The sequence below is a fragment of the Coregonus lavaretus genome, assembly GCF_964263955.1.
Source record: "Coregonus lavaretus genome assembly, chromosome: 33".
NCBI classification, from domain to species: domain Eukaryota; kingdom Metazoa; phylum Chordata; class Actinopteri; order Salmoniformes; family Salmonidae; genus Coregonus; species Coregonus lavaretus.
This window is the reverse complement of record NC_140020.1, coordinates 34,480,034-34,507,784: the sequence shown is the minus strand read 5'-3', so window position 1 is coordinate 34,507,784 and position 27,751 is coordinate 34,480,034. Positions and strand designations below refer to the sequence as shown.

The 27,751-nt window shown below is 43.6% G+C and overlaps 1 protein-coding gene across 1 annotated transcript in view; it reads right to left on the bottom strand.

Annotated features, from left to right (window-relative positions):
* Window positions 1-27,751, bottom strand: part of LOC311108694 (solute carrier family 22 member 16-like) — a 57,095-nt gene that overhangs the window by 6,194 nt on the left and 23,150 nt on the right. Inside the window, exon 5 of the mRNA XM_084151414.1 lies at window positions 10,404-10,531. Within this exon, the coding sequence (XP_084007540.1) occupies window positions 10,404-10,531 (128 nt within the window). The remainder of the gene's footprint in view (window positions 1-10,403; window positions 10,532-27,751) is intronic.

The following is a 27,751-nucleotide window of genomic DNA, read 5'->3' as shown; positions in this document are numbered from 1 at the left end:
AATCACATTGTAACGAAATGGTTACAGTCTGAACAATTAAACTTTAGTAGGCTCTTTGGTATCACATGCACTTATGTCAGTCTCATTAAGACTGCAGACCTGGCAGTGTACACACAACCTTTAATCACAGAACATAAATAACACATTAACTGGCATGACAATCTGGCAAAGCACTACAGACAAAGCCACGCCCCCAACAAGCCACACCTCCAAGTCTTCTAGCAGGCGGCCGCTGCTACTATATTTTGTCAAAATGCTTTTTTATTGTACTTGACACATACCGAAAGCATAACAAATGACTACAAACATGATACATTATCGGTCATGCACATGTAATTTTGTGTTACCTGTATCAGAATCCTATTGGACTGCTTTTTCTCCCCAATTGGTAGTTACAGTCTTGTCCCATCGCTGCAACTCCCATACGGACTCAGGAGAGGCGAAGGTCCCTGCCAAGCCGCACTGCTTACTTCACCCGAAAGCCAGCCGCACCAATGTGTCAGAGGAAACACCGTACAACTGGCGACCGAATTCAGATTGCAGGCACCCGGCCCACCACAAGGAGTCACTAGAGCGCGATGGGACAAGGAAATCCCAGCCAGCCAAACCCTCCCCTAACCTGGACGACGCTGGGCCAATTGTGCCTAGCCTCATGGGTCTCCCGGTCACGTCCGGCTGTGACACAGCCTGGGATCAAACCCGGGGCTGTAGTGACCCATCAAGCACTGCGATGCAGTGCCTTAGACCGCTGCGCCACTCGGGAGGCCCGATAATAAAGCATTTTACCTTTCCATTGTGTTAAGGATGGAGGATTGGTTGATTTCCAGTTTTTAAGTACGTGTTTTCAAGACGATTGACGAGAAAAGTATCGTCTAATTCATCGGGTATTCCACTGCACCTTCATATGCCATGTCTTGAAATATGCATTCAGACGGATTAAAAGTAATAATAATAAAAATATACTATTTAGCAGACGCTTTTATCCAAAGCGACTTACAGTCATGCGTGCATACATTTTTGTGTATGGGTGGTCCCTGGGATCGAACCCACTACCTTGGCGTTACAAGCGCCGTGCTCTACCAGCTGAGCTACAGAGGACCACAAAGTACAAAACCTATAGGTTTTTGATAAGTCTTATAGGATTTTGTCACCCCAATCAGAATCCTATTAGATTATATACTGAACAAAAATATAAACGCAACATGTAATGCGTTGGTCCCATGTTTCATGAGCTGAAATAAAAGATCCCAGAAATGTTATATCCACACAAAAAGCTTACAGTGGGGAAAAAATGTATTTAGTCAGCCACCAATTGTGCAAGTTCTCCCACTTAAAAAGATGAGAGAGGCCTGTAATTTTCATCATAGGTACACGTCAACTATGACAGACAAAATGAGAAAAATAATTCCAGAAAATCACATTGTAGGATTTTTAATGAATTTATTTGCAAATTATGGTGGAAAATACGTATTTGGTCAATAACAAAAGTTTCTCAATACTTTGTTATATACCCTTTGTTAGCAATGACACAGGTCAAAGGTTTTCTGTAAGTCTTCACAAGGTTTTCACACACTGTTGCTGGTATTTTGGCCCATTCCTCCATGCAGATCTCCTCTAGAGCAGTGATGTTTTGGGGCTGTCGCTGGGCAACACAGACTTTCAACTCCCTCCAAAGATTTTCTATGGGGTTGAGATCTGGAGACTGGCTAGGCCACTCCAGGACCTTGAAATGCTTCTTACGAAGCCACTCCTTCGTTGCCCGGGCGGTGTGTTTGGGATCATTGTCATGCTGAAAGACCCAGCCACGTTTCATCTTCAATGCCCTTGCTGATGGAAGGAGGTTTTCACTCAAAATCTCACGATACATGGCCCCATTCATTCTTTCCTTTACACGGATCAGTCGTCCTGGTCCCTTTGCAGAAAAACAGCCCCAAAGCATGATGTTTCCACCCCCATGCTTCACAGTAGGTATGGTGTTCTTTGGATGCAACTCAGCATTCTTTGTCCTCCAAACACGACAAGTTGAGTTTTTACCAAAAAGTTCTATTTTGGTTTCATCTGACCATATGACATTATCCCAATCCTCTTCTGGATCATCCAAATACACTCTAGCAAACTTCAGACGGGCCTGAACATGTACTGGCTTAAGCAGGGGGACACGTCTGGCACTGCAGGATTTGAGTCCCTGGCGGCGTAGTGTGTTACTGATGGTAGGCTTTGTTACTTTGGTCCCAGCTCTCTGCAGGTCATTCACTAGGTCCCCCCGTGTGGTTCTGGGATTTTTGCTCACCGTTCTTGTGATCATTTTGACCCCAAGGGGTGAGATCTTGCGTGGAGCCCCAGATCGAGGGAGATTATCAGTGGTCTTGTATGTCTTCCATTTCCTAATAATTGCTCCCACAGTTGATTTCTTCAAACCAAGCTGCTTACCTATTGCAGATTCAGTCTTCCCAGCCTGGTGCAGGTCTACAATTTTGTTTCTGGTGTCCTTTGACAGCTCTTTGGTCTTGGCCATAGTGGAGTTTGGAGTGTGACTGTTTGAGGTTGTGGACAGGTGTATTTTATACTGATAACAAGTTCAAACAGGTGCCATTAATACAGGTAACGAGTGGAGGACAGAGGAGCCTCTTAAAGAAGAAGTTACAGGTCTGTGAGAGCCAGAAATCTTGCTTGTTTGTAGGTGACCAAATACTTATTTTCCACCATAATTTGCAAATAAATTCATAAAAAATCCTACAATGTGATTTTCTGGAATTTCTTTTCTCAATTTGTCTGTCATAGTTGACGTGTACCTATGATGAAAATTACAGGCCTCTCTCATCTTTTTAAGGGGGAGAACTTGCACAATTGGTGGCTGACTAAATACTTTTTTCCCAACCGTATTTCTCTCAAATTTTGTGCACAAATTTGTTTACATCCCTGTTTGTGAGCATTTCTCCTTTGCCAAGATAATCCATCCACCTGACAGGTGTGGCATATTAAGAAGCTGATTAAACCGCATGATCATTACACATGTGCACCTTGTACTGGGAACAATAAAAGGCCACTCTAAAATGTGCAGTTTTGTCACACAACACAATGTCACAGATGTCTCAAGTTTTGAGGGAGCGTGCAATTGGCATGCTGACTGCAAGAATGTCCACCAGAGCTGTAGCCAAAGAATGTAATGTTAATTTCTCTACCACAAGCTGCCGCCAATGTCATTTTAGAGAATATGGCAGTTTTATTATTTTGTACAAAGCGTGCAAAACAAGACAGTGAGTACAGTATTTGTTTCCTTAATTTCCGTCATTATACAGTATTTTATGCGCTCGATTTTATGCTAGTTAAGAAACTACTGTTAGCCAAATTTTTCTGTCAGCTGACTACTAAATTGTAGCCATTTTTGTATGTTGCTTTTGAGTCACTGTATTGTTATAGATGATAAATGTTTTTTATTGTTTGTTATTGCTAAAAGTACCTTATTATAGGAAAGTCAACCCCGTTTTCCAGATTTCTGTTAAATCCAATCAGATTTTGGAACCAGTCCTATTGGACTCCTATAGGACTTTATCCTATACGATTATTTAAAAAAAAATCCTATAGGATACAATCTTATAGGATAGGTTCCAAAATCTGATAGAATTTTCTATTGAATTCTTGGACTCCAATAGGACTATAGGAGTTTTTGACTACGGTTTGATATAAAAGTCGAAATTATGCACCAATATTTTAAAATCCTGTTATATGAAATGAAGTGCCCTTTAATATAGACCACTTGGAGAACTCAATAAATCAGATTTTCAATATGAATGAAGACTTGCTAAAGTGCCAAAACTCACCATTGCTGTAAAGCCCTATTTAGGATTATTATTTACTTAATGTGATTAGTGATTAATTTACAGCTGTCCTTCATTTTAAGGTCAACCCTGTTACGTGAACTGAACTCTCATTTTAATATGGTGAAACTATTCATTTTAAATATCTATTTCAAAAGAAACATGGAAAACCTAATAGTCAAATCATAGTGTAAAAGCAAGTGCTGGTTATAGTATTTTTGGCAATTTTCTGGTGTTTTGTGGTTAAAAACTGAGCGGGTCGAGCATACCACGTCCAGCCTGTTACCCATAGATAGACAGACTAGAAACTTTTTAACAATAGCTTGGTGGGCCGAAAAATTCTCTCAATTGATCAACTGTAAAGAGTAATTGAAGAAGCTAAATTAGGAACCAATTTGGCCACCCTCTAGACTAGATGTCATAGCCATGCATTTCTGGAATACATTTTAAGGCATTACATGCATTTTACGTGATGTTAAATACACTGACTGTACAAAACATTAGGAACACCTGCTCTTTCCATGACATAGACTGACCCAGTGAATCCAGGTGAAAGCTATGATCCCTTATTGATGTCAATTGTTAAATCCACTTCAATCAGTGTAGATGAAGGGGAGGAGACAGGTTAAAGAAGGATTTTTAAGCCTTGAGACAATTGAGACATGGATTGTGTATGTGTGCCATTCAGAGGGCGAATGGGCAAGACAAAAGATTTAAGTGCTTGGAACAAATCAAATCTAATGTTATTTGTCACATGCGGCGAATACAACAGGTGCATACCTTAACGTGAAATGCTTACTTAAGAAAATGTTTACTAAATAAACACAATAAAATAACAATAACGAGGCTATATACAGGGGGTACTGGTACTGAGTCAATGTGCGTGGGTACAGGTTAGTCTAGGTAATTGAGGTAATATGTACATGTAGGTAGGGGTAAAGTGACGATGCATAGACAATAAACAGCGAGTAGCAGCAGTGATGGTGTTGGAGTCGTGCTTGGCCACGCTTGGAGGGGACTAAGCACGCACCCGAGGGGCCCCCGTGTTGAGGATCAGCGTGGCAGATGTGTTGTTGCCTACACTTACCACCTGGGGGCGGCCCGTCAGGAAGTTGCAGAGGGAGGTGTTTAGTCCCAGGGTCCTTAGCTTATTGATACGTTTTGTGAGCGCTATGGTGTTGAACGCTGTGCTGTAGTCAATGAAAAGCATTCTCACATACTATAGGTGTTCCTTTTATCCAGGTGGGAAAGGGCACTGTGGAGTGCAATTGAGATTGAGTCATCTGTGGATCTGTTGGGACGGTATGAGAATTGGAGTGGGTCTAGGGTTTCCGGGATGATGGTGTTATGATGGCACCGGAGGGGATGGCTGCCGTTTTATGGACTCTTAACCAACCGTGCCATTTTGTGTGTTTTTTCCGCATTGTTTGTAACTTATTTTGTACATAATGTTGATGCTACCGTCTCTTATGACCGAAAAGAGCTTCTGGACATCAGCACAGCGATTACTCACCTTGAACTGGACGAATAATTTTTATTTTATGAGTGACGAGAGGGATTTGCTCCAGACACCCGACAGGGCCCTCTTCCCCGTCATTCGCAGTAGAAAGAAAAGGAGATATCGCGGAACGAGATCGTGGTGCTTGGTAAGGAGCCGGCGACGAGTGGCTAATCTGCCTTTGCCATCGATACTATTGGCCAACTTACAATCGCTTGATAATTAAATGGACGAACTACAGGCACGAATATCCTACCAACGGGACATAAAAAACTGTAATATCTTATGTTTCACCGAGTCGTGGCTGAACGATGACATGAATAACATACAGCTGCCGGGTTATACACTGTATCGGCAGGATAGAACAGCAGCCTCTGGTAAGACAAGGGGTGGCGGTCTATGTATATTTGTAAACAACAGCTGGTGCACGATATCTAAGGAAGTCTCGAGGTTTTGCTCGCCTGAGGTCAAGTATCTCATGATAAGCTGTAGACCACACTGTTTACCAAGAGAGTTTTCATCTATGTTCTTCGTAGCTGTCTATTTACCACCACAAACCAATGCTGGCACTAAGACCGCACTCAATGAACTGTATACGGCCATAAGCAAACAGGAAAACGCTCATCCAGAGGCGGCATTCCTAGTGGCCGGGGACTTTGATAAAGGGAAACTTAAATCCATTTTACCTCATTTCTACCAGCATGTTAAATGTGCAACCAGAGGAAAAAGAAAACTCTAGACCACATTTACTCTACACACAGAGACGCATACAAAGCTCTCCCTCACCCTCCATTTGGCAAATCTGACCATAATTCTATCCTCCTGATTCCTGCTTACAAGCAAAAACTAAAGCAGGAAGCACCAATGACTCTGTCAATAAAAAAGTGGTCAGATGAAGCAGATGCTGAGCTGCAGGACTGTTTTGCTAGCACAGACTGGAATATGTTCCGGGATTCTTTTGACGGCATTGAGGAGTACACCATATCAGTCACTGGCTTCATCAATAAGTGCATCGATGACGTCGTCCCCACAGTGACTGTATGTACATACCTCAACCAGAAGCCATGGATTACAGGCAACATCCGCACTGAGCTAAAGGGTAGAGCACCATAGTGCCCTCAAAGCTCATCACGACAAAGGAGATGATTGTGGACTACAGGAAAAAGAAGAGGACAGAGCATGCCCCCATTCTCATCGACGAGGCTGTAGTGGAGCAGGCTGAGAGCTTCAAGTTCCTTGGTGTCCACATCACCAACAAACTAACATGGACCTCTATACCAGGCGGTGTCAGAGGAAGGCCCTAAAAATTGTCAAAGACTCCAGCCACCCTAGTCATAGACTGTTCTCTCTGCTACCGCATGGCAAGTGGTACCAGAGCGCCAAGTCTAGGTCCAAAAGGCTTCTAAACAGCTTCTACCCCCAAGCCATAAGACTCCTGAATATCTAATCAAATGGATACCCAGACTATTTGCATTGCCCCCCCCACCCCTCCTTTACGCTGCTGCTGCTCTCTGTTTATTATCTATGCATAGTCACTTTAATAACTCTACCTACATGTACATATTACCCCAATTACCTCGACTAACCGGTGCCCCCGCACATCGACTCGGTACTGGTACCCCCTGTATATAGCCTCGCTATTGTTATTTTTACTGCTGCTCTTTAATTATTTGTTACTTTTATTTCATATTATTTTACATTGTCTTTTTTTGTGATTATTAATTGTTTTGTATTCTTTCTTAAAACTGCATTGTTGGTTAAGGGCTTGTAAGTAAGCATTTCACTGTAAGGTCTACACCTTTTTTATTTGGCGCATGTGACAATTAAAATGTGATTTAATTTGATTTAATTTGATGTGAGCCATGACCAGCCTTTCAAAGCACTTCATGGCTACCGGCGTGCGCTACGGGGCGGTAGTCATTTAGGCAGGTTACCATGGCGTTCTTGGGCACAGGGACTATGGTGGTCTGCTTGAAACATGTCGGTATTACAGACTCGGTCAGGGAGAGGTTGAAAATGTCAGTGAAGACTGACAGAAGTATTTAAATGCTTAAAGTAATGACTAAAGTATTCCACCCCGAAACTGTATAACTGTGTGAAATGTGTTAGAATTATGATAGAACTATGATGTGTGTAGCTTAGTTAGACTTAGAAATAGGACATTGTGGTCTTTTGCAGCTATGCATGCAGGAGTCGGATGGGAAACCAAATGTCCCCACCTAGGGAGGGGAAGCGAGAGGCTTGTAGACGAGATAACCATGTAGAGGCCTAATGGAAAAATACAGCCCGTCTAAGCAGGGAGTAGCTATTATAAGAACTTGTGTGTGTGAATAAAAGGACTTGCTCTGCACTTTGGGCGTTCTCTGAATAAAGGACTGATCAATCGCAGACTGGGACTTTGTTTAATTCTTTGTTAACCAGAGCCTTACAACCTCTGGGAATTATTCAAAGCTTGAGTGATAGTTGAGTTCAACCATTGAGATAACACAATTCTCGTGACAAGACACTTCCGCGCATGCTCTGAGTACACGTCCTGGTAATCCGTCTGGCCCCGTGGCCTTGTGAATGTTGACCAGTTTAAAGGTCTTGCTCACATTGGCTATGGAGAGTGTGATCACACAGTCATCCGGAAGAGCTGGTGCTCTCATGCATGCTTCAGTGTTGCTTGCCTCGAAGCGAGCATAAAATACATTTAGCATGTCTGGTAGGCTCACATCACTGGGCAGCTCGTGGCTGTGTTTCCCTTTGTAGTCCGTAATAGTTTGCAAGCCCTGCCACACCGATGAGCATCATAGCCGGTGTTGTAGGATTCAATCTTAGTCCTGTATTGTTGCTTTGCCTGTTTGATGGTTCGGCTGAGGGCATAGTAGGATTAGTGTCCCGCTCCTTGAAAGCGGCAGCTTTAGCTCAGTGCAGATGTTGCCTGTAATCCATTGCTTCTGGTTGGGATATGTACCTACGGTCACTGTGGGGACGACGTCATCGATGCAATTATTGATGAAGCTGGTGAATGAGGTGATATACACCTCAATGCCACTGGATGAATCCCGGAACATATTCCAGCCTGTGCTAACAAAACAGTCCTGTAGCTTAGCATCCGCTTCATCTGACCACTTCTGCATTGAGCGAGTCACTGGTACTTCCTGCTTTAGTTTTTGCTTGTAAGCAGGAATCAGGAGGATATAATTCTGGTCAGATTTGACAAATGGAGGGCGAGGGAGAGCTTTGTACGCATCTCTGTGTGTGTGGAGTAAAGGTGGTCTAGAGTTTTTTTCCCTCTGGTTGCACATGTGATATGCTGGTAGAAATGAGGGAAAATGGATATAAGTTTGCTTGCTATAAAGTCCCCGGCCACTAGGAGCACCACTTCTGGATGAGCATTTTCCTGTTTGCTTATGGCCTTACACAGCTCGTTGAGTGCGGTCTTAGTGTCAGCATCGGTTTGTGGTGGTAAATAGACAGCTACGAAAAATATAGATGAAAACTCTCTTGGTAGATAGTGTGGTCTACAGCTTATTATGAGGTACTCTACCTCAGGCGAGCAATACCTCGAGACTTCCTTCATATTAGACATCGCGCACCAGCTTTTATTGACACACAACACCACCCCTCGTCTTACCAGAGGTAGCTGTTCTGTCTTGCCGATGCATGGAAAACCCAGCCAACTGTATACAGGGCATTCTAAAAGTATTCAGACCCCTACCCTTTATCCACAGATGTATTTACAACTTGATTAGAGTCCACCTGTGGTACATTCAATTGATTGGACATGATTTGGAAAGGCACACACCTGTCTATGTAAGGTCCCACAGTTGACAATGCATGTCAGAGCAAAAACCAAGCCATGAGGTTGAAGGAATTGTCCGTAGAGCTCCGAGACAGGATTGTGTCGAGGCACAGATCTGGGGAAGGGTACCAAAAAAATTCTGCAGCATTGAAGGTCCCCAAGAACACAGTGGTCTCTTTCATTCTTAAATGGAAGAAGTTTGGAACCACCAAGACTCTTCCTAGAGCTGGCCGCCCGGCCAAACTGAGCAATCGGGGGAGAAGGGCCTTGGTCAGGGAGGTGACCAAGACAGAGCTCCAGAGTTCCTCTGCGGAGATGGAAGAACCTTCCAGAAGGACATCCATCTCTGCAGCATTCCACCAATCAGGCCTTTATGGTAGAGTGGCCAGACGGAAGACACTCCTCAGTAAAAGGCACATTACAGCCCGCTTGGAGTTTGCCAAAAGGCACTTAAAGGACTCTTTGGCCTGAATGTCCAGCATCACGTCTGGAAGAAACCTGGCACCATCCTTACAGTGAAGCATGGTGGTGGCAGCATCATGCTGTGGGGATTTTTCTCTGTGAGATACAGCGAGAATCTGCGCAGTCACGGATACAGAGCATCAGAAATAAAACATCCAATCACAGATTTGAAGCCACTCCCTTAATTGTTTTACCAGAGAAACTTAAATGTTTCTCATATGTCACAGGCACATATCTTAGTACTTTTACAGACTTTCACATAATTGGTAGCATACACTAAAACAACATTGTTGATGTCACACAACACAACACTTTAACCGGAACAACACTCTCAGTAACGATTGCACAAAAATATCTTGTGAACTTTGAACTATAAGGTTCTATCTGAAAATATATGATTCAGAGATAATTTAAAGTTCCGAACTCTCATTGGTTTGAATGGTGTCAGCAATTTTTATCTTGTATTCCTTTTTAGCTTAACAACATGAATTTGGGTATGTGTAAACCACACCCCCAAATATTGTAATGAGCCCCTGCCTATACATTATGAAGTAGCTGGGCTTAGTGTGGGGTAGCCTGTGCAGGGCTTGGTGTGGGCTACCCTGTGCTGGGCTTGGTTGGGCCCATGTTGGACTGGTGTAGGCTAGCCCGTGTTTGGCTGGTGTGGGCTTGGTGTAGGCTTTCTGTGGGCTAGCACCTGTCCATCTTGGCCAAATTGGACCAATGGGATCATGTTTTCTGGGTGGATCATATCCTTTGATTTCTCTCTAGCTCACACACTCACAGTTACACACAAACACACACATTCACACACACAAACGTGATTGTTTGTACATACATTTGGCACTACGATGATGAGCATGCAGGCCATTCCAGCCAGCAGCAGAGCTGGGGCACATGTCCTCTTCCTGCCCACCCTGTCCATCGCATAACAGCCAATCAAGTATGAGGGGAACTCCACCGCACCTGGAAACAGCCAATCACAGAAGATGTCAGGGCAAGGCAGAAGGCACGGCTGGCATGGTGATATTATGTGTGGTGACATCTGGGACTGGGCAAGCTGTGGCTGTTATTTGACTGAAAGGCACTGGTGATGAGATTGTTTAGCCTTTGAGATACTTGAGAGCATGGATGGAACTAGCTAGATGGCACTTCTGGGATTCACACGCAAGCTAAAGGGCAGCCAAAAATAGAGCCACAGACAGCTAGCCTAACTAACTGAGCAGGCAGAGCAAGATATCGTTGTATCTAAACAACTAAATCTTGAAAAATAGTAAAGATTTGGGTAACACTATTTTTGGATAGTCCAAACTATCTTGGATAGTCCAAATGTTCTACTAACACTAGCACTAACCCTAACCTTAACCCTTATCGTAACCCTAAACGTAACCCTTACCCTAACCCTAAACTTAACCCTTATTTTAAACCTAACCCTAATTGTAACCTTAGCAAGCTGTTGCTTATCAACATACAGTGAGGGAAAAAAGTATTTGATCCCCTGCTGATTTTCTACGTTTTCCCACTGACAAAGAAATTATCAGCCTATAATTTTAATGGTATGTTTATTTGAACAGTGAGAGACAGAATAACAACAAAAAAATCCAGAAAAACGCATGTCAAAAATGTTATAAATTGATTTGCATTTTAATGAGGGAAATAAGCATTTGACCCCCTCTCAATCAGAAAGATTTCTGGCTCCCAGGTGTCTTTTATACAGGTAACGAGCTGAGATTAGGAGCACAGTCTTAAAGGGAGTGCTCCTAATCTCAGCTTGTTACCTGTATAAAAGACACCTGTCCACAGAAGCAATCAATCAATCAGATTCCAAACTCTCCACCATGGCCAAGACCAAAGAGCTTTCCAAGGATGTCAGGGACAAGATTGTAGACCTACACAAGGCTGGAATGGTCTACAAGACCATCACCAAGCAGCTTGGTGAGAAGGTGACAACAGTTGGTGCGATTATTCGCAAATGGAAGAAACACAAAAGAACTGTCAATCTCCCTCGGCCTGGGGCTCCATGCAAGATCTCACCTTGTGGAGTTGCAATGATCATGAGAACGGTGAGGAATCAGCCCAGAACTACACGGGAGGATCTAGTCATTGATCTCAAGGCACAATTGGTAACACACTACGCCGTAAAGGACTGAAATCCTGCAGCTCCCACAAGGTCCCCCTGCTCAAGAAAGCACACATACAGGGCCGTCTGAAGTTTGCCAATGAACATCTGAATGATTCAGAGGAGAACTGGGTGAAAGTGTTGTGGTCAGATGAGACCAAAATGGAGCTCTTTGGCATCAACTCAACTTGCCGTGTTTTTACAGGAGGAGGAATGCTGTCTATGACCCCAAGAACACCATCCCCACCGTCAAACATGGAGGTGGAAACATTATGCTTTGGGGGTGTTTTTCTGCTAAGGGGACAGGACAACTTCACTGCATCAAAGGGACGATGGACAGGGCCATGTACCGTCAAATCTTGGGTGAGAACCTCCTTCCCTCAGCCAGGGCATTAAAAATGGGTCGTGGATGGGTATTCCAGCATGACAATGACCCAAAACACACGGCCAAGGCAACAAAGGAGTGGCTCAAGAAGAAGCACATTAAGGTCCTGGAGTGGCCTAGCCAGTCTCCAGACCTTAATCCCATAGAAAATCTGTGGAGGGAACTGAAGGTTCGAGTTGTCGGCCTCGAAACCTTAATGACTTGGAGAAGATCTGCAAAGAGGAGTGGGACAAAATCCCTCCTGAGATGTGTGCAAACCTGGTGGCCAACTACAAGAAACGTGTGACCTCTGTGATTGCCAACAAGGGTTTTGCCACCAAGTACTAAATCATGTTTTGCAGAGGGGTCAAATACTTATTTCCCTCATTAAAATGCAAATCAATTTATAACATTTTTGACATGCGTTTTTCTGGATTTTTTGTTGTTATTCTGTCTCTCACTGTTCAAATAAACCTACCATTAAAAATTATAGACTGATCATTTCTTTGTCAGTGGGAAAACGTACAAAATCAGCAGGGGATCAAATACTTTTTTCCCTCATTGTATACAGATGGACTATCCGGACTATCCAAATAAAGTGCAACCAAGATTTGTTTTTAAATAGTACTTTGCTGACTTTACTGACCTGACCTTACCTAAATGAAATTAGTTATGCTCCTGCACAAGACACACATTAGGTAATTACCCTTAAAAAAACAATGTTTACATCCAATGGCACGTCCACAACAGTTGTCTGTTTACAGTGGATGTCCCCAGACATTAACCTAAAACCTAAGGATTCAATCTGATTGCACTTTGTCGGCAATGTACCTTTTAAAGGCAATGTTCCCACGTTCGCGGAGACCACATTCCCGGTAATGCTGCATATGTAGGTGTTATAGTGGTAAAAATGTGTCGTATACTCACTCCACAGCTTGCTTGAAATTTTACGGAACTTTTTGTGTGGCTTAACCCGTTGGTAACTTTGTCAAGCATGGCAGTCACATATGTTGCGGCACAGAACCTCCCTGGTACGGGACAGCAGGGAGGCTAGCTGTTAGCAGCACACCGACCCCCCCGTCAAATTGTCCCAATCGGAAATGACCTTGAAATTACGCATAGACAACAAAGACTGGACTCACTGGACAGATGTTGGCTATTTTACGTACATTTATGCACCTCTATTAAGTATGGTATGTTACGTTACAAACGCAATAATGGTATGGTTACTTAAGACAGAAACGAAAGTAGGGAGGTTGGTCGAAGAGGATGGGTCTAACAATCCAAAGGTTGCGTGTTGGAGTCGCGTCAGGGACAACTGTAACATTGTAGCTTCAGTGGCGACGCATCATTCAGGGCAGAGCCCCACCTGTTTAGCAAAACAAAAAAATAAAAAATAAACATTGAGTTAATAAAGCCGCATACAAACATGGTCTCTTTTTTGCTTTCTTGAGTAAGGCAGCTCCAAAATGTAGGTGTTTCAGCCTAGCTCAGTGCTTTCTGTGGTGGTGGGGCAGCCAGTGGAAAATACGAAGCATAGGGGTTGGTAATGTTCTCTAGTTGTGCCGTGATTGGCTCAGTGTTCTGTCATTCTTTGGGATACTACGTCATCACAAAATCTATGGGTAGAGCTCGAAACTTCAAGCCCCTTGGGTGCTACCATAGACTTACATTAGAAGTGCCCATCCAATAAGTCTCAAGGTCAAATCATGTTATATCTACCGTAGCTTTGATTGGACTGATCATGTCAACATCATACTTTCAAAATCTTAGCTAGCAAGCTAGACAAGCAGTCATCATCATGCATTAAGTCAGCAATCTACTGGCAAATCCTTTTCAAATGAAGAGAAATTATAGATAAAACGTATCGGTGCTCATCGGCCATAAACATTACACAGCAAGTTGGAAATCGCAAATTCAGCAATGAGTGCTAAAGCGCCACTGCAGCCCTGGGTTCGATCCTGTGTCACAGCTGGCCGTGACCGGGAGACCCATGAGATGGCGCACAATTGTCCCAGCGTCGTCCGGGTTAGGGGAGGGTTTGGCCGGCCGGATGTCCTTGTCTCATTGTGCTCTAGCGACTCCTTGTGGCGGGCCGGTCGGTCGAACTCGGTCGTCAATTCGACAGTGTTTCCTCCGACACATTGGTGCGGCTGGCTTCCGGGTTAAGCGAGCAGTGTGTCAAGAAGCAGTGCTCTCGACCTTCGCCGGGTCCATAGGGGAGTTGCAGCGATGAGACAATATCGTAACTACCAACTGGATATCACGAAAAAGGGCGTAATGCCATGGGCCAGAAAAATGTGAATACATTGGCCATGCTGTCAATCCAGCATGACTTCTGCTGCATTCAAAACAACTGGAAACTTGGAACTGGGAAATCTCAGACTTCAGTGAGTTCAAGACAACAGGGAACTCTGAAAAACTAGCTCCAACTGGGAAAATACGGAAAATAATTTTGAATGTTCATCCAACTCGGAATTCCAAGTCAGGATTTCAGGCCTCTTTCTAGAGCCCACAAGAAGGACCGCCGCCCACCTTCCTGTTCAAGTGAGCACAGCACAACAAGGTGAGTCCAAAAATGTATTGTATGCTGCTGCATAAATAATGTAATATGCCAGGGAGATATGTATACTGTAGCTAAGAAAGTAAGACTAAGTGTATGTTGTGTAATAAGCTGTTAGTAGCCCATGTGCCTCACCCTAATAATTTGCTCCCTTTTCCCCTCATAACTTAGCCTACTGTTCTGACTTGGTGGTGCACATTTAGCCTATAACCTGTTTTAGAGAAATGTCATCATCGAATATTGTAAGAGCTTTCATTGTCTGCTTATATGCCCCCTTTATTTATCCTACGGTTCTGACTTGGTGTACAGGGTGAATACTTTAAGAACGGCCATGTTCTAAATTCTGTCAATGTACATTTCAGAAGTGCAGAACAAATAGTTATATTGACTACGTCCGTCCTAGCTCGCTCATTAAAGTCTTAATCGAAATTACGGATTGCCTCTTATCCGTTCGTCATCCTCTTATGCCATAGTTTGTACATCTCAATTGTCAGTAGAAACCACATTTGTTTAAGCAGGTCAGCCATATCAGCTATGTTTTTTAAAAAGGCAGTAAATGAGGCTAATTAACTGTTTCGCTGCCAGACAAGGCTCTGCTGATAGCCAGGTGTAGCAGTGGTAAGGTTTTGGGACTGCTGTTGGGACTCTGCTGTTGGGACAGCTTTATGTAGGCCCTAACAGTTTGTCGGCACCGTTTGTCACCGTTATAGTGCAATTAATGTATTGTTTAGTGTTGTGTAGTGGCTTTGCTGGCATGCATCCCATTTTTTTGTTTTTGTTTGCCAAACCAAGATTTACATGCTAAATTCACCACTGTGTAGCTTCCCCTTCCCCTAACCCTTTTCTTAACATTAACCTAATTCACCTAACCTGCTACATACATTCTCCTTATCTTTGTTGTTAGTTCTGTAAACCTTTCACGTAAATTCTCCTAACCTTTGTCATTAGTTTAAACCAGCAACGTAAATTCTACTTGTAATTCTGCTTAGTTGTTATGATGCAACAAGCAGCCTGGTCTCAGAGAAAGACGTATAATACTATACATCCAGGGTTAGGGAGTAACGGCTACATGTAATCTGTAACATGTAGCCGTTTCGGATTACAGATACTTTTGAAAACCTAGATGATTACTTCTAGGATTACTTTTAAATTCAGAAAGGATGTTGGCAGCAAAATTACTTGACACCGTTTGGTTTTCTCAATGATATTCAAATCAGCACTGAAAAAAGGCTAAGTTTGTTCCGCATGAGCGAGTCTGACCACAAGTCAGAGACCACTATGATGACAAACCAAATCTGTTTGATTGATCGCAGGAAAATAGCAGGAATAGGCTTTTGTAGGCTACAGTCCAAGCTATGTCTTCCAATGGGGTGACTGCTGTCAGCATCCAAAGATGATCCAACTTGAATAAAAGCTTGGAGGTAAGGATGACAGCAGTGGTGTAGCCTACGGGTGATATGGATATCACTTATTATTGATAGCACATTAATGTGAATTACATTGCTGCTCGCTCATTTAGCTATTTGTGCCTTATGGATTGTGGTTGTTGTGGATGGTTGTTCACAAATGTATACAGTGGCTTGCGAAAGTATTCACCCCCCTTGGCATTTTTCCTATTTTGTTGCCTTACAACCTGGAATTAAAATTGATTTGTATAATTTGATTTACACAACATGCCTACCACTATGAAGATGCAAAATATATATTTTTTGTAAAACTAACAAGAAATAAGACAAAGAAACAGAAAACTTGAGCGTGCATAACTATTCACCCCCTCAAAGTCAATACTTTGTAGAGCCACCTTTTGTAGCAATTACAGCTGCAAGTCTCTTGGGGTATGTCTCTATAAGCTTGGCACATCTAGCCACTAGGATTTTTGCTCATTCTTCAAGGAAAAACTGCTTCAGCTCCTTCAAGTTGGATGGGATCTGCTGGTGTACAGCAATATTTAAGTCATACACCAGATTCTCAATTGGATTGAGGTCTGGGTTTGACTAGGCCATTCCAAGACATTTAAATGTTTCCCCTTAAACCACTTAAGTGTTGCTTTAGCAGTATGCTTAGGGTCATTGTCCTGCTGGAAGGTGAACCTCCGTCCCAGTCTCAAATCTCTGGAAGACTGAAACAGGTTTCCCTCAAGAATTTCCCTGTATTTAGCGGCATCCATCATTCCTTCAATTCTGACCAGTTTCCCAGTCCCTGCCGATGAAAAACATCCCCACAGCATGATGCTGCCACCACCATGCTTCACCGTGGGGATGGTGTTCTCGGGGTGATGAGAGGTGTTGGGTTTGTGCCAGACATAGTGTTTTCCTTGATGGCCAAAAAGCTCAATTTTTGTCTCATCTGACCAGAGTACCTTCTTCCATATGTTTGGGGAGTCTCCCACATGCCTTTTGGAGTACACCAAACGTGTTTGCTTATGTTTTTCTATAAGCAAGGGCTTTTTTCTGGCCACTCTTCCGTAAAGCCCAGCTCTGTGGAGTGTATGGCTTAAAGTGGTCCTATGGACAGATACTCCAATCTCTGCTGTGGAGCTTTGCAGCTCCTTCAGGGTTATCTTTGGTCTCTTTGTTGCCTCTCTGATTAATGCCATTCTTGCCTGGTCTGTGAATTTTGATGGGCAGCCCTCTCTTGGCAGGTTTGTTGTGGTGCCATATTCTTGGATTTAAGGATTTAAGGGTGCTCCGTGGGATGTTCAAAGTTTCTGATATTTTTTTATAACCCAACCCTGATCTGTACTTCTCCACAACTTTGTCCCTGACCTGTTTGGAGAGCTCCTTGGTCTTCATGGTGCCGCTTGCTTGGCGGTGCCCCTTGCTTAGTTGTGGTGCAGACTCTGGGGCCTTTCAGAACAGGTGTATATATACTGAGATCATGTGACAGATCATGTGACACAGGTGGACTTTATTTAACTAATTATGTGACTTCTGAAGGTAATTGGTTGCACCAGATCTTATTTAGGGGCTTCATAGCAAAGGGGGTGAATACATATGCACGCACCACTTTTCCGTTATTTATTTTTTAGATTTTTTTTAAACAAGTAATTTTTTTCATTCCACTTCACAAATTTGGACTATTGTGTGTATGTCCATTACATGAAATCCAAATAAAAATCTATTTAAATGACAGGTTGTAATGCAACAAAATAGGAAAAATGCCAAGGGGGATGAATACTTTTGCAAGGCACTGTATGTGTATTTTAACCAGGGGGCTAGAACAAAATTATTTTCCAATCATTTCGTTCTGAACAGAACCAGCAAAATAAAGTTCTGAACCGGTTCAAACCCCCCAAAAAGTACTGGTTTATAAACATTCCTTTCTGTTCCTTTTGTAACCTGTGAAATCAACAGTTTTGTACGTTTAGCTCATTAAATTACTTCACCAAGCAGCCAAGCTAGTTGTTTACATGCGTGATGGACAGACAAGTGTAGGCTATGGTGCAAGATGCGACTGACATTTTGCGGGTGGGGACTGTTCTGTTCCTTGAAAAATTTAATTATTTGCTGGTTTTCGGTTCTGTTCCCTGAACCGGTTCCCTGATTTTAACCTAATAATGGTTGAATTGAAGAAGTTTAAGCTGCCTTTCAATCAATGTTTTTGCGAACAATGGCCAGCCAGTGAAAAATGCACTCTTGCAACAGCTGCATAGTGCGGATCCCAGCCTATGGAATAAAAGTTTGAGGGAGTTCCTCCCTTCTAAACTCCTCTGTGGTACTGTGCTCCATACTGTCAAAAACAAGTTTAATTTAAGACCACGAGTGAGGCTTTTATTGCTCAATCAACATTTTCCATGGCCTAACGAACACATGCTCAAACCCACACACTTTTGATAGACTTAAACAGCTGCACATTATCGAGCTTTCATATGGGTTAGAAGAAGCCTACATAACCAACCCATAAAGTAAAATGCAACATCCATTTATGGCCAGCTATGTAAACTCTAACATTGATTTAGTCTGCAATAGATGTTGTTCAATTGGTAATATTAATTTTTGTCTTCTTCTAATGCCTCTTAAGGGAAAAGTAATCTAAAAGTAACAGAAAGTTATCAGATTATGTTACTGAGTTTGGGTAATCCAAAAGTTACATTACTGATTACAATTTTGGACAGGTAACTAGTAACTGTAACGGATTACATTTAGAAAGTAACCTACCTAACCCTGTATACGTCCACCAAGACGTATGATAAGTTACATAATCCATTTCGTATGACATTGTACAACCAGGTACGATGTGTGATACTATACGCCCTCTAATGTGTATGATATTGTACGACCACTATTCCATTCATACTGTAACCTAACGTAATGCAATATCTATACACTGCTCAAAAAAATAAAGGGAACACTAAAATAACACATCCTAGATCTGAATGAATGAAATAATCGTATTAAATACTTTTTTCTTTACATAGTTGAATGTGCTGACAACAAAATCACACAACAATTATCAATGGAAATCAAATTTATCAACCCATGGAGGTCTGGATTTGGAGTCACCCTCAAAATTAAAGTGGAAAACCACACTACAGGTTGATCCAACTTTGATGTAATGTCCTTAAAACAAGTCAAAATGAGGTTCAGTAGTGTGTGTGGCCTCCACGTGCCTGTATGACCTCCCTACAACGCCTGGGCATGCTACTGATGAGGTGGCGGATGGTCTCCTAAGGGATCTCCTCCCAGGCCTGGACTAAAGCATCCGCCAACTCCTGGACAGTCTGTGGTGCAACGTGGCGTTGGTGGATGGAGCGAGACATGATGTCCCAGATGTGCTCTATTGGATTCAGGTCTGGGGAACGGGCGGGCCAGTCCATAGCATCAATGCCTTCCTCTTGCAGGAACTGCTGACACACTCCAGCCACATGAGGTCTAGCATTGTCTTGCATTAGGAGAAACCCAGGGCCAACCGCACCAGCATATGGTCTCACAAGGGGTCTGAGGATCTCATCTCGGTACCTAATGGCAATCAGGCTACCTCTGGCGAGCACATGGAAGGCTGTGCGGCCCCCCAAAGAAATGCCACCCCACACCATGACTGACACACCGCAAACCGGTCATGCTGGAGGATGTTGCAGGCAGCAGAACGTTCTCCACGGCGTCTCCAGACTCTGTCACGTCTGTCACGTGCTCAGTGTGAACCTGCTTTCATCTGTGAAGAGCACAGGGCGCCAGTGGCGAATTTGCCAATCTTGGTGTTCTCTGGCAAATGCCAAACGTCCTGCACGGTGTTGGGCTGTAAGCACAACCCCCACCTGTGGACGTCGGGCCCTCATACCACCCTCATGGAGTCTGTTTCTGACCGTTTGAGCAGACACATGCACATTTGGGGCCTGCTGGAGGTCATTTTGCAGGACTCTGGCAGTGCTCCTCCTGCTCCTCCTTGCACAAAGGCGGAGGTATCAGTCCTGCTGCTGGGTTGTTGCCCTCCTACGGCCTCCTCCACGTCTCCAGATGTACTGGCCTGTCTCCTGGTAGCGCCTCCATGCTCTGGACACTAAGCTGACAGACACAGCAAACCTTCTTGCCACAGCTCGCATTGATGTGCCATCCTGGATGAGCTGCACTATCTGAGCCACTTGTGTGGGTTGTAGACTCCGTCTCATGCTACCACTAGAGTGAAAGCACCGCCAGCATTCAAAAGTGACCAAAACATCAGCCAGGAAGCATAGGAACTGAGAAGTGGTCTGTGGTCACCACCTGCAAAACCAGTCCTTTATTGGGGGTGTCTTGCTAATTGCCTATAATTTCCACCTGTTGCCTATTCCATTTGCACAACAGCATGTGAAATTTATTGTCAATCAGTGTTGCTTCCTAAGTGGACAGTTTGATTTCACAGAAGTGTGATTGACTTGGAGTTACATTGTGTTGTTTAAGTGTTCCCTTTATTTTTTGGAGCAGTGTATATACTAAATGGAAGAAAACTAATTTAAGTACCAAATCCTACGATGTGCCCTAAGGCCAGGTTGATGAAACAGACTAGACATGTGTTTACATGGCCTGAAGCAGCTCTGTCTGTATAAATACACCTCTGTCTGTATATGTAGGAGACAGAATTGGCAGCACCACCTAGCAGCAGCAGCCGCACACAACACTCCCTTTCTGCCTGTAGCTACCTCAGCCAGCCCACACTCACTCAGTATCAACATCAGCCACAGTTGTACATACAGTCCAGTAGTACAGCAGCTGTAGTTCAGTGTACATAATACCCATTTGTCTATGTCCATCTGCATGTACTGTATGCATACATTTTTGCTTGATAGAGAACTAAATATATACAGCTTGATTCATAGCAACTCCATGGTCAGTCCTATAATCACCCCTATAATCAACCTGGTCTCAGAGCATTTTGTATTATTCTGTAAGTAAATATGTACCACCCATTTAGTTTGATATGTTACGTTTCGTATGGTATGTATTAATTTGTGGATGTCCATCACCCATTTCGTATGATATGTTACCAATTACTATTCGTATGATATGTTTTGAATTTGCTAAATGTACAATATGTTACGAATTTGCTAAATGTATAATGTGTTACGAATTCTAGCCAGGTGGCTAGGTGGCTAATGTGAGCTAGCTCGCTAACTTTAGCTAGGCTAGGGGTTAGAGGTTAGGGTTAAGGTTAGGGTTAAGTGTAGGAGTTTGGTTAGAGGGTTAGGGGAAGGGTTAGCTAAAATGGTTAAAGTTAGGGTTAAGTGAAGGGTTAGCTAAAAGGGTTAAGGTTAGGGTTAGAGGAAGGGTTAGCTAACATGCTAAATAGTTCTAAAGTAGCAAAAAAAAAGTAAGCAGTTGAAAAGTTGCTAATTAGCTACAATGCTAAAGTCGTCCGTGATGAGATTCGAACTCACACATTTTGGAGTGCTAGACGTTCCCGTTATACGCCAACCCATCCGCCCCGACCAACCACTGTCCTTCCGTTTTTGCCTTAAGTAACCAGGGTTGGGTAGGTTACTTTCTAAATGTAATCCGTTAGTTACTTGTCCAAAATTGTAATCAGTAATTTAACTTTTGGATTACCCAAACTCATTAACCTAATCTGATTACTTTCAGTTACGTTTGGATTACCTTCTCCTTAAGAGGCATTAGAAGACGACAAAAAGGATCCATCTAGCGCATTTGGTGTGTAATCATAGTGATCTCTGACTTGTGGTAACACTCGCTCAGGTGGAACAAACTTAAACTTGCAGCTTTTTTCAATGCTGAATTGAATGTAATTGAGAAAACAGAAAGGTGTCATAATATAGTTCTTCGCAAACATCCTTTCTGAATTTAAAAGTAATCCAAGAAGTAATCATCTAGTTTTTCAAAAGTATCTGTCATCTAATTACAATATTTTTGCTGGTAACGTAATTGATTAGTTCATTTTTTTGTAATCTGATTACATGTAAACAGTTACTCCCCAACCCTGAGTAACCATCTCTATTATGTAACCATACCAAACATAACATACACTACATCCTGAAACCATGGGCATAATCATGGTCCCCTCTTTGCTGCTATAACAGCCTCTACTCTTCTGGGAAGGCTTTCCACTAGACGTTGGAACATTGCTGCGGGGACTTGCTTCCATTCAGCCACAAGAGCATTAGTGAGGTCGGGCACAGATGTTGGGCGATTAGTCCTGGCTCTCGCAGTCGGCGTTCCAATTAATCCCAAAGGTGTTTGATGGAGGGCAGAAATTATAAAATATTAAAGCATTAGACCTCTCACTAAATGTGCCAGCCATATAATAGTTATATTTAAGGGGCCTCCCGAGTGGTGCAGCGGTCTAAGGCACTGCATTGCAATGCTTGAGACGTCACTACAGACCTGGGTTTGATACCAGGCTGTGTCACAAACTGGATGGGCTTCAGAGATAGATAGATAGATAGATAGATAGATAGATAGATAGATAGATAGATAGATAGATAGATAGATAGATAGATAGATAGATAGATAGATAGATAGATAGATAGATAGATAGATAGATAGATAGATAGATAGATAGATAGATAGATAGATAGATAGATAGATAGATAGATAGATAGATAGATAGATAGATAGATAGATAGATAGATAGGAGGGGTTGAGCACTTGTTGGCTGCTTTTCCTTCACTCTGCGGTCCAACTCATCCCAAACCATCTCAATTGGGTTGAGGTCGGGTAATTGTGGAGGCAAGGTCATCTGATGCAGCACTCCATCACTCTCCTTCTTCGACAAATAGCCCTTACACCGCCTGGAGGTGTGTTGGGTCATTGTCCTGTTAAAAAACGAATTATAGTCCCACTAAGCCCAAATCAGATGGAATGGCGTATCGCTGCAGAATGCTGTGGTAGCCATGCTGGTTAAGTGTGCCTTGCATTCTAAATAAATCACAGACAGTGTCACCAGCAAAGCACCCCACACACCATAACACCTCCTCCTCCATGCTTCACTGTGGGAAATACACATGCGGAGATCATCCGTTCACCCGCACTGCGTCTCACAAAGACACGGCGGTTGGAACCAAAAATCTCAAATTTGGACTGATTTCCACCGGTCTAATTGCTCGTGTTTCTTGGCCCAAGCAAGTCTCTTCTTATTATTGGTGTCCTTTAGTAGTGGTTTTTTTATTTTATTTATTTTTTATTTCACCTTTATTTAACCAGGTAAGCCAGTTGAGAACAGGTTCTCATTTACAACTGCGACCTGGCCAAGATAAAGCAAAGTAGTGCAATAAAAACAACACAGAGTTACATATGGGGTAAAAAAAACATAAAGTCAGAAATACAACAGAAAAGATATATACAGTGTGTGCAAATGTAGCAAGTTATGGAGGTAAGGCAATAAATAGGCTATAGTGCAGAATAATTACAATAGTATTAACACTGGAATGCTAGATGTGCAAGAGATTATGTGCAAATAGAGATACTGGGGTGCAAAAGAGCAAAATAAATAACAATATAGGGATGAGGTAGTTGGGTGGGCTAATTTCAGATGGGCTGTGTACAGGTGCAGTGATCGGTAAGGTGCTCTGACAACTGATGCTTAAAGTTATTGAGGGAGATAAGAGTCTCCAGCTTCAGAGATTTTTGCAATTCGTTCCAGTCATTGGCAGCAGAGAACTGGAAGGAATGGCGGCCAAAGGAGGTGTTGGCTTTGGGAATGACCAGTGAGATATACCTGCTGGAGCGCAGACTACGGGTGGGTGCTGCTATGGTGACCAATGAGCTAAGATAAGGCGGGGATTTGCCTAGCAGTGATTTATAGATGGCCTGGAGCCAGTGGGTTTGACGACGGACATGTAGTGAGGACCAGCCAACAAGAGCGTACAGGTCACAGTGGTGGGTAGTGTATGGGGCTTTGGAGACAAAACGGATGGCACTGTGATAGACTACATCCAATTTGCTGAGTAGAGTGTTGGAGGCTATTTTGTAAATGACATCGCCGAAGTCAAGGATCGGTAGGATAGTCAGTTTTACGAGGGCATGTTTGGCAGCATGAGTGAAGGAGGCTTTGTTGCGAAATAGGAAGCCGATTCTAGATTTAACTTTGGATTGGAGATTCTTTATGTGAGTCTGGAAGTTGAGTTTACAGTCTAACCAGACACCTAGATATTTGTAGTTGTCCACATACTCTAGGTCAGACCCGTCGAGAGTGGTGATTCTAGTCGGGTGGGCGGGTGCTAGCAGCGTTCGATTGAAAAGCATGCATTTAGTTTTACTAGTGTTTAAGAGCAGTTAAAGGCTACTGAAGGATTGTTGTATGGCATTGAAGCTCGTTTGGAGGTTTGTTAACACAGTGTCCAATGAAGGGCCAGATGTATACAAAATGGTGTCGTCTGCGTAGAGGTGGATCTGAGAGTCACCAGCAGCAAGAGCGACATCATTGATATACACGGAGAAAAGTGTCGGCCCAAGAATTGAACCCTGTGGCACCCCCATAGAGACTGCCATAGGTCCAGACAACAGGCCCTCCGATTTGACACACTGAACTCTATCTGAGAAGTAGTTGGTGAACCAGGCGAGGCAGTCATTTGAGAAACCAAGGCTATTTAGTCTGCCAATAAGAATGCGGTGGTTGACAGAGTCGAAAGCCTTGGCCAGGTCGATGAAGACGGCTGCACAGTACTGTCTATTATCAATCGCGGTTATAATATCGTTTAGGACCTTGAGCGTGGCTGAAGTGCACCCGTGACCAGCTCGGAAACCGGATTGCATAGCGGAGAAGGTACGGTGGTATTCGAAATGGTCGATGATCTGTTTGTTAACTTGGCTTTCGAATACTTTCGAAAGGCAGGGCAGGATGGATTTGGTCTGTAGCAGTTTGGATCTAGAGTGTCACCCCCTTTGAAGAGGGGGATGACCGCGGCAGCTTTCCAATCTCTGGGGATCTCAGACGTTATGAAAGAGAGGTTGAACAGACTAGTAATAGGGGTTGCGACAATTTCGGCGGCTAGTTTTAGAAAGAAAGGGTCCAGATTGTCTAGCCCAGCTGATTTGTAGGGGTCCAGATTTTGCAGCGCTTTCAAAACATCAGCTGTCTGAATTTGTGTGAAGGAGAAGCGGGGGGGGCATGGGCAAGTTGCAGCAGAGGGTGCAGAGTTGGTGGCCGGGTTAGTGGTAGCCAGATGGAAAGCATGGCCAGCTGTAGCAAAATGCTTGTTGAAATTCTCGATTATTGTAGATTTATCGGTGGTGATAGTGTTTCCTAGCCTCAGTGCAGTGGGCAGCTGGGAGGAAGTGCTCTTATTCTCCATGGACTTTACACTGTCCCAAAACTTTTTGGAGTTAGTGCTACAGGAAGCAAATTTCTGTTTGAAAAAGTTAGCCTTTGCTTTCCTGACTGCTTGTGTATATTGGTTCCTAACTTCCCTGAAAAGTTGCATATCGCGGGGGCTATTTGATGCTAATGCTGTACGCCACAGGATGTTTTTGTGCTGGTCAAGGGAAGTCAAGTCTGAGGAGAACCAGGGGCTATATCGGTTCTTAGTTCTGTATTTTCTGAATGGGGCATGTTTATTTAAGATTGAGAGGAAATTACTTTTAAGGAACAACCAGGCATCCTCTACTGACGGAATGAGATCTATATCCATCCAGGATACCTGGGCCAGGTCAATTAGGAAGGCCTCCTCGCTAAAGTGTTTTAGGGAGCGTTTGACAGTGATGAGGGGTGGTCGTTTGACCGCGGACCCGTTACGGACGCAGGCAATAAGGCAGTGATCGCTGAGATCCTGGTTGAAGACAGCTGAGGTGTATTTAGAGGGTGTGTTAGTCAGGATGATATCTATGAGGGTACCCATGTTTACGGATTTACGGTTGTACCTGGTAGGTTCGTTGATAATTTGCGTGAGGTTGAGGGCATCTAGCTTGGATTGTAGGATGGCTGGGGTATTAAGCATATCCCAATTTAGGTCACCAAGCAGTACAAACTCTGAGGATAAATGGGGGGCAATCAATTCACATATGGTGTCCAGGGCACAGCTGGGGGCTGAGGGGGGTCTGTAGCAAGCGGCAACAGTGAGAGACTTATTTCTGGAAAGGTGGATTTTTAGAAGTAGAAGCTCAAACTGTTTGGGCACAGACCTGGATAGTATGATAGAGCTCTGCAGGCTATCTCTACAGTAGATTGCAACTCCACCCCCTTTGGCAGTTCTATCTAGACGGAAAATGTTATAGTTGGGGATGGAAATTTCAGAATTTTTGGTGGCCTTCCTGAGCCAGGATTCAGACACTGCTAGAACATCAGGGTTGGCAGAGTGTGCTAACGCAGTGAATAACTCAAACTTAGGAAGTAGACTTCTGATATTTATGTGCAAGAAACCAAGACTTTTGCGATTACAGAAGTCATCAAATGATAGCGCCTGGGGAGTAGGAGTGATACTGAGGGCTGCAGGGCCTGGGTTAGCCTCTACATCACCAGAGGAACAGAGGAGGACTAGAATAAGGATACGGCTAAAGGCTTTAAGAACTGGTCTTCTAGTGCGTTGGGTACATAGAATAAAGGGGGCAGATTTCCGGGTGTTATAGAAAAGATTCAGGGCATTATGTACAGACAAGGATATGGAAGGATATGAGTAAAGTGGAGGTAAACCTAAGCGTTGGGTAACAATGAAAGAGATAGTATCTCTAGAGGCATCAATTGAGTCGGTCTCTGAGTGTATGGGGGGAGGGACAAAATAGCTATCTAAGGCAGGTTTAGCTAGGCTGGGGGGTCTACAGTGATATAGTACAATTAGAAATAACCGAAACAACAATAAACTAACCATGTTTGGGCTGAGGCTAAACATAAACAGGATGTAGTACCGTAAAAAGGAACAGTCCAGCATATATCAGCTGTATAGCTGAGTTATCATAAGGTCCGGTGGTGAAGCGCTAGTGAGTAAGAGGGTTAGCAGGGGCTAGTAAGGGCTAGCAGATGGATGGAATCTTCGTGGTTAACGTCGTAACCACATCAGACGATTTCGTCGGCAGACCAGTCGTGTAGGATCGGCGGGGCTTCGTGTCAACACTAGGTGGTCCCGTCCGGTTGACAGAGAGGTAGATAGCCGGGAGATGGGCCTAGCTCAGGATGATTAGCCAGACCACAGCGTCCGTTTTGTTGTAGCCAGCTGGTAGCGATGAATCCGGAGTTAAAGGTCCAGTGATTCAGTGATTCCGGCGGAAAAACTGATATGTTCTGGGTCGATAACGCGCTGTGCAGACTGGCCGAATATCCGGTGATCAATGTCCAGTGATTAAAATTAATCCCGCGGAAAAAAATCCAAGGTTCTGGGTGAAACACCGCTAGCTGTGGCTAATAGCAAGTAGCTAGTTCAGTAGCTAGTTCAGTTTAGTGAGTAAGAGGCCACGGATAGCGTGTGCTAGCGGGCCAGGGGCTAGCAGATGGATGGAATCTTCGTGGTTAACGTCGTAACCACATCAGACGATTTCGTCGGCAGACCAGTCGTGTAGGATCGGCGGGGCTCCGTGTCAACACTAGGTGGTCCCGTCTGGTTGACAAAGAGGTAGATAGCCGGGAGATGGGCCTAGCTCAGGATGATTAGCCAGACCACAGCGTCCGTTTTGTTGTAGCCAGCTGGTAGCGATGAATCCGGAGTTAAAGGTCCAGTGATTCAGTGATTCCGGCGGAAAAACTGATATGTTCTGGGTCGATAACGCGCTGTGCAGACTGGCCGAA